General features: G+C 39.6%; 1 protein-coding gene across 1 annotated transcript; it reads left to right on the top strand.

Annotated features, from left to right (window-relative positions):
• The first annotated feature begins 7367 nt into the window (after window positions 1–7367).
• LOC133443884 (phospholipid phosphatase 3-like) lies at window positions 7368–16322 on the top strand. Its single transcript, XM_061721201.1, has 6 exons — window positions 7368–7860; window positions 11975–12132; window positions 12250–12536; window positions 13158–13215; window positions 14559–14735; window positions 14832–16322. The coding sequence occupies exons 1-6, from the start codon at window positions 7677–7679 to the stop codon at window positions 14928–14930; spliced, it is 963 nt and encodes a 320-aa protein (XP_061577185.1). The 5' UTR covers window positions 7368–7676; the 3' UTR covers window positions 14931–16322.
• Window positions 16323–16729: the final 407 nt, after the last annotated feature.

Genomic DNA, 16729 nt, shown 5'->3' on the forward strand with positions numbered 1-16729 from the left:
ATTATCCAGGAATATATATGTGACTTGATCGCATTGATCTGCCTCTTTTTGTAGACTTCCAGATGAACTCTGAAGCCTCCAGTCAACAAAGTCATCTGCTGCTGGACCATTACATGAAAGGAAAAGACAAAGAAAGCTCCTCGATAATGCTTCTGGTATCCAGAGGACCTTGATTTGTTATCTTCAAGTTAGTGATCTGAATATTTATGTTTAATAGCTTTCTACTAACTTACTGAATAACAAGTAGGCCTATGTTTCTCTTTTTCTCCAGGGTACACTGATAACTAATAATAATAAATAATAATAGATAGGTAGTAATGCAGTAACTAGGAAGTACTCAGTTTGATGGAAAGTAATGGTTAAGATAATAGTGTAATGAAGGACTAACTTGTAGCTACACTAACCAGAAAATAGGGTTAAAGTCGTTAGTAATGAATGAGCTGTTACTCACTTTGTGCCATTTAGCGGCTGGTTCAGGGTCAATCCAGACATCCAACAAAGAGACAAGTAATTTAAAATTCAAATGTATTCACTGATTAATGACTGCATAATTATTTATGGATAAAGGATCTATGAGTGTTCCCTAGAAACTCCTTAACAGCGCCCATAGTCTGAAATTATAATGAAAGAGGTTTGTAAAAATGAATCAACGATGATGATCTTCTGAAATTAAATGATATTACTAATCACTGCAGTTTTACAAGTGTCTTGCTGAATGTTATATTTCAAGTGCTCAACAGTTAGTGGTCATGTTTGTCTCATTGTCCTCTTCTTGATACCGTTTACAGTTTAAAGGGGACATATTATGGCATTTAATGTATATTTTAAACAGGCCTTGAATGTCTTAAAAACAATCTAAAGCTTGTTCTTTCTACATAAATCAGAAATTCAGTCTCTGGGCCATGTTTTTATTTTTTCCGCTTCTAAAGCCTTTTTCTGTGCTTCATTCTAAGGGGGGAGCGAGGCTATGATAATGAGGCTCTGTGCTGATTGGCTGCTTGAATGACGTGTAGCAGGGGAGGAGACAAAGCGTCGCTCCGGGCAGAAGAGCAGCGGCTGCGTAGCAAAGCGTGTCCACGGTTCTGCGTTAAATCGACGCGTACCCTACGCCGTAGGCTCTGCGTTGGTGTGAACCATAAATCAGCCTTTAGTCACCTCGTCTTCAAACAGGAAGATTGAATTTAATTCTAAACAGTTACACCACAGTTATTTACTCCGATTCCTCATCATTTCACTTCTTATGTTACAAGACAAATGAATCATGTTAACTGTAAAGAAATCACAACACTGAATTTTCACAAATGGCAACTTTATTGTTAAAATATATAAAAAAAATGTATGCACTATTGCTGGCTCAAGGAAGGACCGCACGTCTTCTGAATGTGAACAGCTCCAGGTGCTTGAAAGATCTGAAACCACAGAAGAAAAATGTATTACGGTACTAATAGAGCCCCGAGCCCGGGGCTCCTCGACAGTCCGGTCCGTGAGCAGCCCCCGCAGCTCCGTATGCGGCGCCGGGGCTCCGGAGCTAAGCTAAATACTTAGCCCATGCAAAGATCATACAAATATAAATAACATTTAAAAAAAAGGAACATACCGCTGACTCGTGTGCAGTCACCGGGTCCGTGCTGTGGGAACTGATCCTTTTATGAGGGTGAATGTCGATGCAAAATCTCATTTCTACTCTCCCTCGCTGTTCAAACAGCCACCACTGCTGAACAATGGCGGAGCTCCAGCCGACGGAGAGAGCTGGTTGTGGGCGTGGTTTCAGCAGCGGAGGCCGAACCTCTGCGCCTCGGGTGACGTCACCCTAGGCGCAAATTCTCATCGGCTCAAAAAAAATCACGTGACACTGGGGGATTCTGTAAGGCGGGGGTCACAGACCTTGCAGAAATTCATGGTATTTTGTCTCCCCTGTGCTGGCAGGGTGAGGGGAGACCACATTATATATGTTAAAACAAGAAAAAACATGTTTTTGATAATATGTCCCGTTTAAATAAGAGCCAGACTTGAACTGTAGACATTACAGTGAGGCACATGCAGTCTGTCCCTGTGTAACCATTATGTAGGACGATGTGCAGCATGAGGTCTGGAACTGTTCTGATGAAATAACTGCACACCTCATTGGAAAGAGGGTGTCACCTTTAACATACTGTACATTACCTAAGACTCCAAAATAGTTGTTTGCATCAGTGGTGACTGCACCAATGTGATCTAAGTTTTATCCCACAGAGCAGACTAATTGAGATACATTTGAATTTGAATGTGTACTTGAATCTTCATCTCATCATAAATCACAATGTACTGCCAGTAGATGCAAAAGGCCAAGAGTTGACGGCATCTTCTTCTAAGATGCCGTCTTCTTCTAACTTTCTAACACTTGCTTATTTGTGTTTCCTTTAAAGTCAAGGAACTGTCAAACAAAATAATGGTCAATTAGTATCGATTTTTCCTCACTGTAAAAGCATCACAAAGGAACTTTAGCCATTTTTAGTGTAAGCCAGTTCCCGTTATGGGTGTGGGGGTTCAGCAGTCTGCTCATTTTCTCTTCCATCAGTACTTTTGTGAGTCTCTTGTCACCTCTTAGTCACCTCTTCCACAATGTCAGCTGTGCTTCTGTGAGCTAGTTTCACTGTTGTTGATCTGTGGCATCGTGATGTTAGGGATGGGAGAACACCATAGCTTCCTGAAAGTAATCAAATATTCATTCAAATTAAATTCCAAATGATAGTTTATAATTGTTGCTTTTAAATTGCCTTCAACCTCACCTGGGGCATTGATCAGCATTGAACCAAAGGACTCCTTAAGCGGAATTACTGTCATTTGAGCAATTGATGGAGAGAGATTCCTCTTAACTTTTTGTTAAGAACTGCGATGTCCATGCCAAAAAGTTAAGAAATAAGTCTGGAATTTAGAGAGGAAGAATGTGTAAGTAATCTGAAGAAGCAATACTATTTCCAAGTCTTTCACTAGATCTAAAAAAAGTTAAATGCTGCATCAATTGAAAGTACAGGGGGACCATTTCTGATGAAAACAAAGCAAGTGTTGCTAAACTGACTTCTTCTGGACTCGATGTTTCATGGAAGACCCTTGTGAGTGTTCTTCATCTCAGTGGCCTTTGAGGTCATCATCTATGAGGAACTCCACTGTTCACACAGAGGCACAAAGCCAGACTGATGTTTTCTTGTGAATATGTGAAGCCGGAGATAGGTTTTGGAAGTATGTCTTTTTGATCTGATAATGCACTTGGATGTTGTTTTTTGTTTACATTTTTATCCAAAATTCTGGAAAAAAATGCGCTGCGACAACTACAGTCTTTAGATACACATGGTGTCCTGGAACCTCTCCAATCTGGTCTGACATGCAAATTTACATGCCATTAAAACACAACAACTCCCACTCTTTTAAATATTTACTAGACTGTTTGGAGGACATCAAAGCCTGGATGGCTTTAAACAGTTTAAACTTTAATGAAAATAAAACTCAGGTCCTATTTTTTCAGTCCAGTGCTGCTTGTGGGTCATATGTAGATCTAGGACCCCTTGGACCACATATCAAAGATACTGTCAAAAACCTTGGACTCTAACTTTAAAATGGAGAAACAAATTAACATGGTTGTAAAATATATTTTTTTCCAGTTGAAGCTTTTATCCAAGGTCAAATCCTTTTTGACCTGCAATAACTCTTTTATGTTCTGCTGTTTTCTGTTGTTGGAATTGTTTATTGATGATTTGATTGTTGTACGGCAACCTTGAGTGCCATGAAAGGCGCCTAACAAATAAAATGTATTATTATTATTATTATTATTATTATTATTATTATTATAATTATAATAATTATTATTATTATTGTTATTGTTATTATTGTTATTATTATTATTATTATTATTATTATTATTATTATCTGTTCCTCTCTGTCCCGTTTTCAGCTGGTTCAAAACACTGCAGCTCGCCTCCTTACGAGTCAGAATGTGAAGGCGGGACCATATTAAACCTGTGCTTGCATCTCTTCATTGGCCCCCCTGTCCGTTATAGGATAATTTTTTTAATTATTTTATTTGTTTTTAAATCTTTACATCGTCTTGCACCTTCTTACATTTTAGGTCTTTTAAATGTTAATATACCTTCTAGGGCTCTTAGTTCAGCTAATAACCTAATAGCTCCTCCCTCAGGGGTGACCGGGCCTCTGCAGTACCTGCCACGAGCTGCCACGTACGTCTGGCTCCTTCTATGGCTGCTTTAAATCTCATCTTAAAACTCATTTTTATTCAATAACATTTAACTCACCATGATTGTTTGATTTTATTTCTGTGTTTTATGTTTTGCGCCATCCTGTTTTGTTTTTGTTTTTTTTTGCTTGTCCACCACTTTGGTCAGCTGTTGTTGTTTTTAAAGTGCTTTATAAATAAACGTGACTTGACTTGGAGGAAAGGAAAAGTTTTCAACTAAAAAAAAACACAGTTCCCACACTGAAACATGGTGGTGGGGATATAATGGTTTGGGGCTGTTTGCTACTTTAGGCACAGGGAAACTGGAGGATGCTCACATTGTGAAGAAGAATAAATTAATCTCTTGTAAGTCTATTTTTGGATTTGACTGACAGTAGATCTATGATATGTATGTCTAGGGTCATGACAAAAAACAACAACAACAACAAAAACAACCCAGAAAAGCATACATTTTATCAAAAGCCCTCTGAAGGAGACCAAACGCAAGATCCTGCAGTAGCCCTAGAGGCTAGATCTCAGTCTCCTTGATAATCTGCAGACAGATGTTAAGGTTAATATCCATGCTTGGAAAGCGCACAATTTGGATGACCAGAATTTATCATGGAATTTAATTCTGTTCAGCTCAGCTTTACTTATAGTGCCACATTATGAGAAATTTGATCTCAAGGCACTTCAACAATACAGTTAAACTCAAAGCCAATAAAATAACAAAAATAATTACTGCTCAGCTAAGGAAACCAACAGAATGCATCAAAACCTTTCTTCGATACCATCCCCTGTCCTGAGAAAGCACTAGGCGACTGTGAAATGGAAAATATCCCGTCAACACGATTGATAATATTCTGTCACTTTCCCCTTTCCGCAAGGCTGTTTTTTCTGCTCTCTATAACACTATACAGTATGTGATATCACCCCTCACTCTGTTAAGAGACTTTGGGAGAATGACCTTGGTGAGGAAATGACAGACGATCAATGGGAGGCAGTACTTGGCCTAGTATATACCTCTTCCCCTTGCGCCAGGCACAGCGTGATACAACTTAAAATTGTTTTGAGGGCACACCTGACCAAGGCAAGACTAGCCCAAATCTTCCCTACTGTTGACCCTTCATGCCCTCGCTGTAAAGGTCAACCAGCAGATTATGTACACATGTTCTGGTCCTGCCCCAAATTTAACACATTCTGGACCAACATTTTTAACGCCTATTCCACGTTGCTTGAAAAAGTCATCAACCCCAATCCTGTATGTGCCCTATGTGGACTCACTCCTGAAACACCCTCCCTTAAAGGCAAAGCTCATGTAATTATAGCTTTTTCCTCCTTGATTGCCAGACGTCTCATCCTTCTTTCCTGGAACTAACAGGCTCCACCTAACTTCACCAGGTGGATTCGGGATGTTATGCATTTTTTGAAGCTGGAGAAAATCAGATACACCCTTAAAGGCTCCTCATAAAACTTTAGGAAAATTTGGGCTCCCTTTTTGGAGTATTATGAGAATTTACAAACACCACTGAATGACAACTCAATTTTTATTCTTAAAGTGAGGCAGCGGCTTTCCCCCACAATATCCCTCATTATCCCCCCCCCCCCCCCCCCCCCCTTTCTTTCCTTTTTTTTTTTTGTTTAATTTTTAAACTTTTTTTCACTGGAGTAATGGACAATCATTTTTATGTGCATCTGGACCCAAAAGGACAATGGGGATTGTCGGGAGGGTTGGGGTGGGTAGTGGGTGGGGGAGGGATAGCTGGGCGAGGGATGTTGTATACTTGTAAATATTTGAATGTTACAGTTACACTATGCTTGTATTTTTTATTCTCTATAACCTTTAACGCTGTGAACATATGCAATTGCTTAATGTATAACCAATAAAAATGTCTAAAAGGAAAAAAAAAAAGAAAGAAAAAGAAAATATCCCGTCAAACAGGAAGAAACTTCTGGCAGAACCAGACTCAGGAAGGAAGAACGGGACAAAGATCGCTCAATAGTCATGTGGCAGCTTTGTTAGGATCATCTATGGAAAATTGTTGTTACTTGCCTTAACTTTAACCTTTGAGAGCTACCATGACCCGGATGACTGAGAATCTATCCCAGGTATGGGTTTAAGGTAATTTAATTGGGAAATGTTCAGGGCTTTCTTTGATTTCATAAAGGTGGCTAATCAATTTGTAATAATCCATAAACTTTTCTGTATTTGTATGTTTTTTTTTCCCAACTCCCCTTGAATGTTTTGCTGGCATCAGATTTAGTTTACTTTTTCTAAAAACAAGGCACTTGGTTATTTAAGGCACTGAAAATAATTTCCCTTGTATTGTTCTTCTAATTGTTAAACAAAGGTACAAATGCATGACGAAATCACAGATTTAGGTTTTCGTTGGTAGTTTAAAAAAAATAATTTTCTGAAATTGTCTCTGTAGATGAAGTAAGTACGGAAGAGTATTAGGGCCAGGCAGGAGAAAAATAAAAATATTTTAGAGGAGGAAGTACAATTTGGAGAAAAAAGTCGAAATGTTGAGAAAAAAGTTGAAATGTTGAGATTAATGTTGAAGTACAATTTCAAGAAAAAAGTCAAAATGTTGAGAATAAAGTTGAAGTACAATTTCGAGAAAAAAGTGGAAATGTTGAGAAAAAAGTGGAAATGTTGAGATTATTGTTGAAGTACAATTACGAGAAAAAAGTTGAAATGTTGAGAAAAAAGTCGAAATGTCGAGATTAATATTGAAGTACAATTTCGAGAAAAAAGTCGAAATTTTGAGAAAAAATGCTAAATTTGGACTTTTTTCACGAAATTTGGACTTTATTCTTGAAATTGTATTTCAACATTAATCTCGACATTTCGACTTTTTTCTCGACATTTCGACTTTTTTCTCGAAGTGCACAATAAAAAAAAAACTTCCCCTCTCAAATATTTTTTCTATACTCCATGGCCCTAATAGGCTACTCTTCCGTAAGTAAGGCTGTTAAATTAGGTTGCAACACAATTTTATAAGCTTTCCGACTATATTTGATATAGAAATGTAGGTGAGAGATCAAAGTGATGGAGAAATACTTGCCCGCTCCATGACTGTTGCCATCATCCCTGTGACGCATGCCTGCAGCCCGAGGCTTCAGGCATGGGCTCCTCCACCCCCCCTGCTCCAGACCTGGAAAGTTCTTGTTCCCAGAAGACAGTGAAAGGGAGAGATCTTATCCCAGTTTGTCTATTTCGCAAACATCCCATATTTACAGGATGATGAATGGGCTACAGCAAGCCGGGACGAGTCTGCTCTGATTACAGCAAATATGAGTTTACTCTGACGGCGAAGACGTACGTCAACGCGCGCTGGCTTCAGCATCTTAAATCCGTTGCCAACTTGGGAATTTATTACACTTCAGCTCTGCAACCCGAGGAGCTCCCTGCCAAGCTTTTTTTCGTGCCACGGCGTTTAGTGCTCTGAACTTCAAGCTTGTCGTCATGTTTGATGCTTTTGGGACTCCGAGCGTTTCCCTCCCGAGCGCGGACACCAAGAGCAGCCTGGCCGCGGACAGAGGGATGGGGATGGAGAACCACGCTGGGAAGAAACTTATGGAAATAAGTGGACCGGCTTTATCCAAAAGAAAACTTCTGGTCGGCTTGGACTTCCTCTGCCTCTTGCTTGGTATAGTTGAATACTTTATATACAACATTTCTACTATTAACCCTTTGATGCATGACCCATGATATACTGAGTTAAAAAATGTTACTAAGTGTTTTTATGTGTTTTTAGACATAAAAATAAGAACTGATTTGGTTCTGTTTTTATACAGCAAATTTTCAAGAAGTTATGAACATGTCCACTCAGGTGGACAGCATGCGTTTGTGGATTTTAACTAAAATAATAAAAAATCAACAAAGATTAATTAGTATAAGTCCCAAATGTGCTCTGAATACCTAAATAGGCACTGTCGATGTTCATGTTTTGCAATGAGGATGTCTACATTGAGTTAAACTTTACAAACACTGCTCATTTTCAGATTTCTTCCTATCAACTATAATAATTAACGTATTTTCTTTATCGATAATGAACTTGACATCTTTAGTATTAAATTGGTACTCAAGCAAAACAAGATATGTTCTATCTAGATGTTTTTGTAGTTTTTACTGAAAAGCAAAACCCATTTCGATTTTACTGACACCATCCATGCTTTAGTTATTCCACTGTATTTTCAGAGTTAACTTCACACATCTGTTTTGCTAAGTCTCCATCTGATTTTTTTTCAGTCAATAAAGACAGTCTGGAGCCAGAAACATGATAATCAGGCGTGTGAGCCTTCATGAGCAGCATATTAACAACAGGCTTGGAATGAAAGTAAATTAAGAATAATAATTAAAAAAAAAACCAAACAAAGAAAGATGGCACATAGAAATAAATCTCACTTTCTCCATCTAAAAGTATATGCATTAATTTAATTTATTGTAATGTTCATGCATACTCTTGAGCTCCACCAGCTGGTTCTTGCATTGCCCAGGGATTTGTACAGTTTCCATGACAACCTCCAGTTCTCAGGGTAGATTCAGGCCAGGGGGAATTCACTTTGGTACAGATAAATAAATGTACTGTCCACGAGTACTATGCGTTTGTGTGCCTTTGTGTCTGGCCATTGCTCAATTTTTTTGACCCCCCCCGCCCACACCTCCACCCTCCCCACCCCTGGACGGTTCATTTATGAGAAAAGAGGGCGGTTATGCAATGTTGGCTAATTGGAAAAAGCTGGATGGAGAAGTGGCCTGTATTAACAACAGATTGAATGTGTTCAGAACAGAGGGAGCAGTGCAACAAGTCTGCTTCTCTCCTACTATCTGTCCTCCAGCGCTGCTTTTCTTCTTTGTGTACGGCGGGTAGAGATAGGGAGGGGACAAGATCCAGGGACAAACAGAGACAGTGTGAGACTGGTTCTGGCTCTGGTCTGCTGCAGCATTTACTCTTTGTTTTTGCTGAGAAGAGTCACAAACACCCCCCTTCCCCCCTCCCCGTCAACAGAAATGCACTCACACAGATGCAACAGTCCAAACGGGCTCTCAGCTCTGGTTCCTTTTTGAACTTCCTAACTACACTCTTTTACTTACAGTCTTTATGGATTTCGCCCGTATTCAGTCAGGAAATGCGAGCCTTCTGGTAATGCTTCGCTGAGTCTCTTTTGTCCCACTGGAGTTTTGTGACCACACATTCCTTGTTCCTCATTATTGTGTTGTGGAAACAACAGGGATCCCACTCCTATTTCCCTGTAAAACATAAATAAATAAATAAATACATAAATACAAAATTCCTTATTTGGCTTCTCTCTCATTTTCAAATCCCAGATGTGTTATTGTCATATTCCCTATGTGAATAGCGTGGAACTTCTGTTCCAATCTTATTACTTTCAGCTGTGTGTAAGGAGATGTTTGGAGTCTCCGGATGTGTGGATAACTCAAGGACAAGATGTGTTTACAACAGTACTGAGTACTGAACATTAGTTGGTTTGCATACCAGCTGCAACTACAATTTATCTGCTCAAATGTTTGTTTTAGGGGTGTATCAGAGGACGATTCCAGGGTTTAATGTTTCAAACAAAACACATCAACGACTGTCTGAAATAGTCCATTTTGGACTGTAGCTGTTTTCTGATTGATCGTCTGATTAAGTCAAAAGTGTCGGAGCCTGCTTGCTTGTTCTTGGTTCGAGGTGTGCAAAAAGTCTTGAGGCTATTTTGCTTTTTCCTTCTTTTTTTCCCTCTCTCTCTGTAGACCTTTTTCTTGGACAACCCAATGCAGGAAAGGGGGAAAAAAACAACAACAACATAACACAGTAAATTAGGTGTGGTCATTTTGTCAACACCCATTTTCCTGAGACTTGATGCTTATACAAAGAACCTGGCTGGGAAAAAAACCCCAAATATTTCTATTTAAAGGCCTACTTAAATAGCACAATGATCGGAGTTAGTGCAAAACAGTAATAATGTGATGGTAATCTGTGGGAAAAGTGCACTGACTTACAATTTCAGTTCAATTTACCACTTGTTTTTGAATGAAAATCTTTTTAAGCCAGCTCCTTCGGGGTAACCAGAAATGTTTCCACCTTGAAAATATTTTATCACTGGCTTCATGTCTCACTTGTGTTGGCTTTGTCCATATTTTACATACTAGATGGGAAGCAATCAAAAACAATAGCAACACCTCTTTGAAGTGGATTTAAGAGATAATATACCGTATTTTCTGGACTATAAGCCGCACCTGCATATAAACCGCATCCGCTCTATTTAAAAAAAAAAAGATATGCAAGCCGCAGATATTTATGTTGTTAGATTAGATATTTTACTACATGTACAGAAGGATTTTGAACTGTAAATGATGTACATGTTTGTACCTAAATAGATCCTTTCCTAACAGTGTCTTTTAACACGGCAGCAACTTTGCTGATTAAAACGGGACAGAACCAAGAGAAAATAACCGGTATTTATTTATCTATTTATCTGTTTGAAATCTGCTTCTACTTCTATCTGCTAAAGAAGAAGTAGCGTATTCTTCTTTGCATTTATTTTGTCTTAGTTTTGATTCTAATTCTGGTTAGAGCGCCCCGAGCGGTGGAAGAAAAATCCACAGAATAGCTGCACCTTTGTATAAGCTGCATGGTTGAAAACCTATGAAAAAAGTAGCGTCTTATAGTCCAGAAAATACGGTAAGTAAAAGGAGACGACTGTGTAGTTTTCAGCTCCTCTGTGAGACAGTACTGTAACTTGGCAGTGCCTTGGTCAGTATGATAACATGAGCACTCATAACTACACGGGAAATTAAATGCTAATGTTTATGAATTCACCAAATTGATGAATGTGTGCAAGGGCATTTGAAGTAGGCTGGCTAAGGGGCAACTGTCCTCAACCATGCCCCCTCATTCATCAACTCAAAGTAATAAAATCTATGTTGGGGAAATAATAACATACACGTCCACTCTCAGGATGAAATTAGCTTTGAGATACTTTAACTGCTTGTTTTTCTATCCTTACTGTCTCCTTTATGAGAGTGGACCTGCTGGAGTGTGTTGCAGCTCCAAATGACTGCAATATTTGCTGAGCATTCTGTTTCTGTCACAAGAAACATGAGTTAATAATCCTCACATGAACTCCAAACAATATTTAATGGGTCCTTTCACACCGTTCCTCTTTTATTGCTATTTTGTAAAATATGTAGGCTGCAAATACTACACATCAGTGGTTTTACTACAGCTGAGGAAGCACTCATCTATCAAAGGCGACATTAGAGGTTCAATTTCTCATGCCAACCTTTCCAGACCTTTCCAAAACCGGTGTTTTCTGTGCAACCTCAATTAAATTTAATAACTGCCTCCACCCCATACGCTGCTGAAATTAAACTGGTGCAGGTTGGTGCGTGACACTTTGTAAAAAATGGTGTCAAGACCGTTCTGGACCAAAGCTGAGCAGTGACAAAATAAACAAATAAGAAATTGACATTGAAAGGTGTCCTGTCCAGAGTAGGAATTGTAGATTCCAGTTGCCCTTTTTAGTTATTCTTCCACGCCTTTGGATCATCTAGACTAGAGGTCATTGTTCCCAAGACAAGTACTATTGTGATTGCTGTTATTGGAGATGGGAGTTTTTCAGAGCTAAACAAGTAAATCTGCATCTTCCTTGGTTTCATGGTGCCAACGGTGTTAACTGAAGTCAAATTCCCTGTTTGATATGTTCAAACGTTGTCATTAAAGCTGATTCTGATTCTGATTCTTCTCCTCCTCGCAGCATCCATTCCATTCTTTGCATGCGAGCTGAAGGCAGTGAGTCCCTACAGGAGGGGCTTCATCTGTGGGGACCCCAGCATCACCTATCCCTATCTACACAGTGAAGCCATACCAGACGAATTACTCATCGCAGGTGGCATCATCATCACTGGCGTCTCAGTGAGTATTCATCACCTTCATCACCCGCCGCTGGAGTAGTGAGTAAAATCTTTCTCAATTTGCAGTCGGAGGGTGAGTTGAATGTAACGCCATCTCTGTTTATGACTGTATTTTTAGATTGCCCTCGGGGAGTGTTTCCGGGTGCGCTTCCGAAGCGTCAGCTCCAAGGCTTTTGTCAGGAACCTGTACGTGTCCTGTCTGTACAAGGAGCTGGGCTGCTTCCTGTTCGGATGCTGCGTTGGGCAGTCTTTAACCAACATGGCCAAACTCAGCGTGGGACGGCTGCGACCGCACTTCCTATCCGTGTGCGGGGTCACGTATGCGTCGCTCAACTGCACACCTGGAACCTACATTGCAGCAGTGACCTGTCTCCAGCCTGACCACCGATTAGAGGAAGAGGCCAGGTACATGTTTACAACAGAGGCCGTACCATTGGATTTGTGTTTTCTAATTTATATGTTAGTCTTTTATCTATATATAAGGCTGTTCCTCCAAGTATGTGTATTTCAGTTACAGGGGTTAAGTTGTGGAATAGCTTGCCAGATAATCTGAAACAAAGTAAAAACATCATACAGTTCAAAAATAGTTTAAAACACATCATGATTAGTAAATACCAACAAGATTAAAGGATAAGACGCAAGAGAGAGAATTATGGAATTATGCACGTAATAATTATTGATCTTTTTGTCCTTGTTTTAATCAGGACTATTTACTATTTATTTTTCCTTTTTTTTCTTTTCTTACTGGTTCTTTGTTGTTATATATATTTTTCTTTCGTGTTTGCTTCTTTTTTGGGTGGAAATGCTAGAAAGCATTTGTTATAGAAAGTTTAAATAATAATAATGTGAAGGTTAAAGGGTAGGCATTTATAAGCTCAGAGCTTCAGCCTACTCCTTTTCGATCCAAATGATTACACGACATGTTATGAATGAGTGTACCATACTGAGCACGTGATCGAAATAAATAAATAAAAATAATATGCTTCTGTCATGTGTTAATCTGAGTGCTTCTCTCTTTTTTTGTAGGAAATCTTTCTTCTCCGGACATGCTTCGTTTGCGATGTACACGATGCTCTACTTAGCAGTGAGTACCTCTGTCTATGTTCTCCGTCACAGATTCACACACACTGGCAAACGTAACGGATTGTCTTTCCAATTGCCATCTCACTGTAAAACTTTCTGAGCGGATGAACAAAACAGGGACTCATCCTCAGTCCAGTTAGCAGTAAAAAGTGAGGGAGGGGGGTGTGGGGGGGCTGAAAGGAGACATGGGACAAACAGAGACTGCTTTGTTTTGCAGTGGGACGAGCGTGGCCTCATCTCACCATCTCACAACTCTGCTCCATTGTGCAAAAGTGTCTGAGTGTGTGTGTGTATGCATGTTTATGTGCGTAAGCTTTGGAGCCCTATGTTTGTTCATGAAGCGTCTGGAGAAAGGGTTTACATGTCGTTCGCACTAATAGTAGTGAAGTGAGTTGAAGATGAAATAGCAAGGCAGTCTTTTTGACCTTTTGTTCATTTTTGTTCTTGCTTACTCACACAGAGACCATTCGTGGTCTGAAGAAAAGTACATTTTGTGCCATTTGACTTCCTCACTGGGCAATCCTTTTAGAGGGAGGCAGAGCCAAAATCACAGAGCAGGTTTAGATTTTTACTAATGTCGATGCTTTTGGATGATGTTGCACTTTTGAAATCAGGATTTTAGCAAAACAAGTTTTCTTCCTGGGCAACTCCTCAACCATAACATCAGACCTGTTTCACCTGTAAACGGCACTTTTCTAATCTTGCTGACCGCTCAAAGTGCTTTTACACTACATACAACAACCTGCTAGGCACACGCTGCTTCATAGTCTACACACATCCACACACAGATGAATGCACTGAGGCAATGTGACATGTCCACTACGCTTCTGAGTGGCAGACCGCTGCTCCACCTCCTGTCAATGCCCCTAAGAGGGCAATCATGATGGATTATGATATGGCTGAAGTGAGAACACAGTAGGGGAGAGATAAACAGCTATAAAGGCTTGACCTGGGGAATAGCGCAAGCCAAAAGGCATATATGGCATGATGATTTTATTAGAACGTTAACTAGTGTATGATGCCTCTGGGTGACATTCATTGTAGGTATTTGCAGTGCCGTTGAAGCAGGATTATGAATCTGGAGGGGAAGCAAGAGAGATCACTGACAAATTCAATTAATACTGACATGAAGTGCTCGAAGGTGTTAAGTATTGAAGCAGTTTGATATCTCTCTCTCTGTCCCTCTCTCTCTGTGTCCCTCTCTCTCTCTGTCTCTCTCTTTCTCTCAAAAACAACCTCAAAAGAGAGAACTTGGGGCATTATCTTGATCAACAACAATAGCTCTATTCAGTTCGGTACACTGAAAACAACAACTAAAAAAACAAACATTGTTTTTGTGTCTAGTTTTACCTGCAGGCCCGCTTCACGTGGCATGGGGCCCGTCTGCTGAGGCCTGTGCTGCAGTTTTTCTTGGTCCTGCTGGCTTTCTACACAGGTCTGACCCGGATCTCAGACTACAGGCACCACCCGTCCGACGTACTAACGGGCTACATCCAGGGGGCCCTCACCGCTTACTGGGTGGTTAGTACGCCTTAATCACTTGATTTTGTGGATCAATCACCGTCTCACATTCCTCTTAAGCCTAAAAAATGTGTACGTGTTTGCGTTTTTCCCCAGGCGTTCCACATCTCGTCCATGTTCAAAACCTCCAGCTCAGACCTGTCTCCAACCGAGACCCTGGACAGCCCCTTGTCCCCCCACCATTCCCTCTGCTAGACCTCCCACCCGCGGGACGCTGCATGCACCCACGTCCACCTGCTGCCTGAGTTCTGGTCTGGACAGGCAAGAGATCTGAAGAATGTGAGACCATTTCCTGTGGAATCGAATAACATACCTCAGTATTTTGATAGAGCATGAAACAGAGCGGGGGAGGAGGCTTTCTGTGATGCTATCTGTGACTCCGAAAGAGAAAAAAGCCGTCTGCATGGACTGAATGAATGAAAGAGATAAGCGACTGAAAACTTGGCTTCTGTTATGTGTTATACAATATAAGCAGTCTGAGCACTCCAGTGTTTTGCCCTTGTGACTGATCATAGTGTGACACGTGCCTCACCTGTGAGACAAGACTGAACACACACCTGCCACTATCATCCCACGGATCCCTTGTAAATACAAATATTACATACATATTTTTTTACAACTCAGTTATACTGTAAAAGCACTTTTTGATTTTTATGTTAGTAGTATTAAATAACAATCTGCAATGATTAGTGTATAATATATTTTATATAAACATGCTATGTAATGTATAGCCTTTTTTTTTTTTTACATAAACTTGTTGAATGTTGTTGAAGGAAAGCACAAGTGGTGAGAGAGAAACTGACGTTTGTAATAACATGTGATACGACGTGGCCGTGCATTCTAGTTAAATGACTAAAAAGGTCTTAATAAAATAATCTGAAAGATGGAAATAAATTATGGTCTTACTACTTTTTTTTAATATAATTCGGTCGGTCCGAAATCACGAAAATCTATTAAAAAAAAGGGATTTGTTTTAGACACTTTATTTTGTGCAAAACCAACTTGGTCTTATAACATCTTGTTTTTAAATGTTGTTTAGACACAGTTCAAATAGTCTTGTTTTAAAACAACTGTCTATCAGAGAAAAATTTGAAAGATACATTTGAAAAAAACCCCAGTCTGAGTGGTTTCAACAATACTGTAGTCCAGTCTCCCAGTTATTCTATTTACTAAGTGAAATAATTTAAACCTTCTGAGACAGAGAAACTTCTCTTCTTATGTGATAATTCAAGATAGGAAAATGAGCTACATCAGCCTTAGTTAAGTTCAAGTTCCCTGTCTGAAACTGAAAAAAAAGGAAAAGAAATCCCAACAGTTTTGTCCTAGTGGACAGCATTTGTTTTATTTCGATCACTAAGGTTGAACTTTCTTAAATGAAACAAAATATTTCATGTAGAAATGGCCCCAGAACTGAGGGATGAATTTTGAACGTTTAAAATCATCAGTCATCTCACCTTTAAGCAAAATGTCCTCACTTCTGAATTTACCCCCAAGTGGCCACCTGAGGATCTGATCCTCTGTGTTTCTCTTTTGGCTTCTTCAGTCGGTTCAGGATGCCGGTAAATGTTGCTGCTGTTTGGTGCTGGGTCAGTGAAACACGGTGAATTTTGGTGGATTATGAACATGAAATAAAATGAAATGCACCATAAAGCAACATATTGGGGACTGGCAATTATTGGGAGTGGGAGTCGTAAGAATTTCAAAAGTCATTACTATGAAGCCAAGCAGTTCCTGTGAGTGTTATGCTGTTCCTAGTGATTTATTGTGTAAGGAGAAAATGTAATAGCTGGTTAGGGTGTTGCTAATTCTCCCCACTAACTGAGCGCTTCATTAGGTACAACCGTAAAAATCTAATTTAGTCCAATTAAACAGCTCCGCTGTAAATGTATCTTTATTTTTATTGCTTCTACATCATCACTTTTATTGATGTTGCTGAAAAGGTGATTTTATAATTATAACTGAGATTATAGAAGTTGATGGTGCTATGCAGGAAC

This window comes from Cololabis saira, chromosome 1, assembly GCF_033807715.1.
Source record: "Cololabis saira isolate AMF1-May2022 chromosome 1, fColSai1.1, whole genome shotgun sequence".
Classification (NCBI taxonomy): Eukaryota; Metazoa; Chordata; class Actinopteri; order Beloniformes; family Belonidae; genus Cololabis; species Cololabis saira.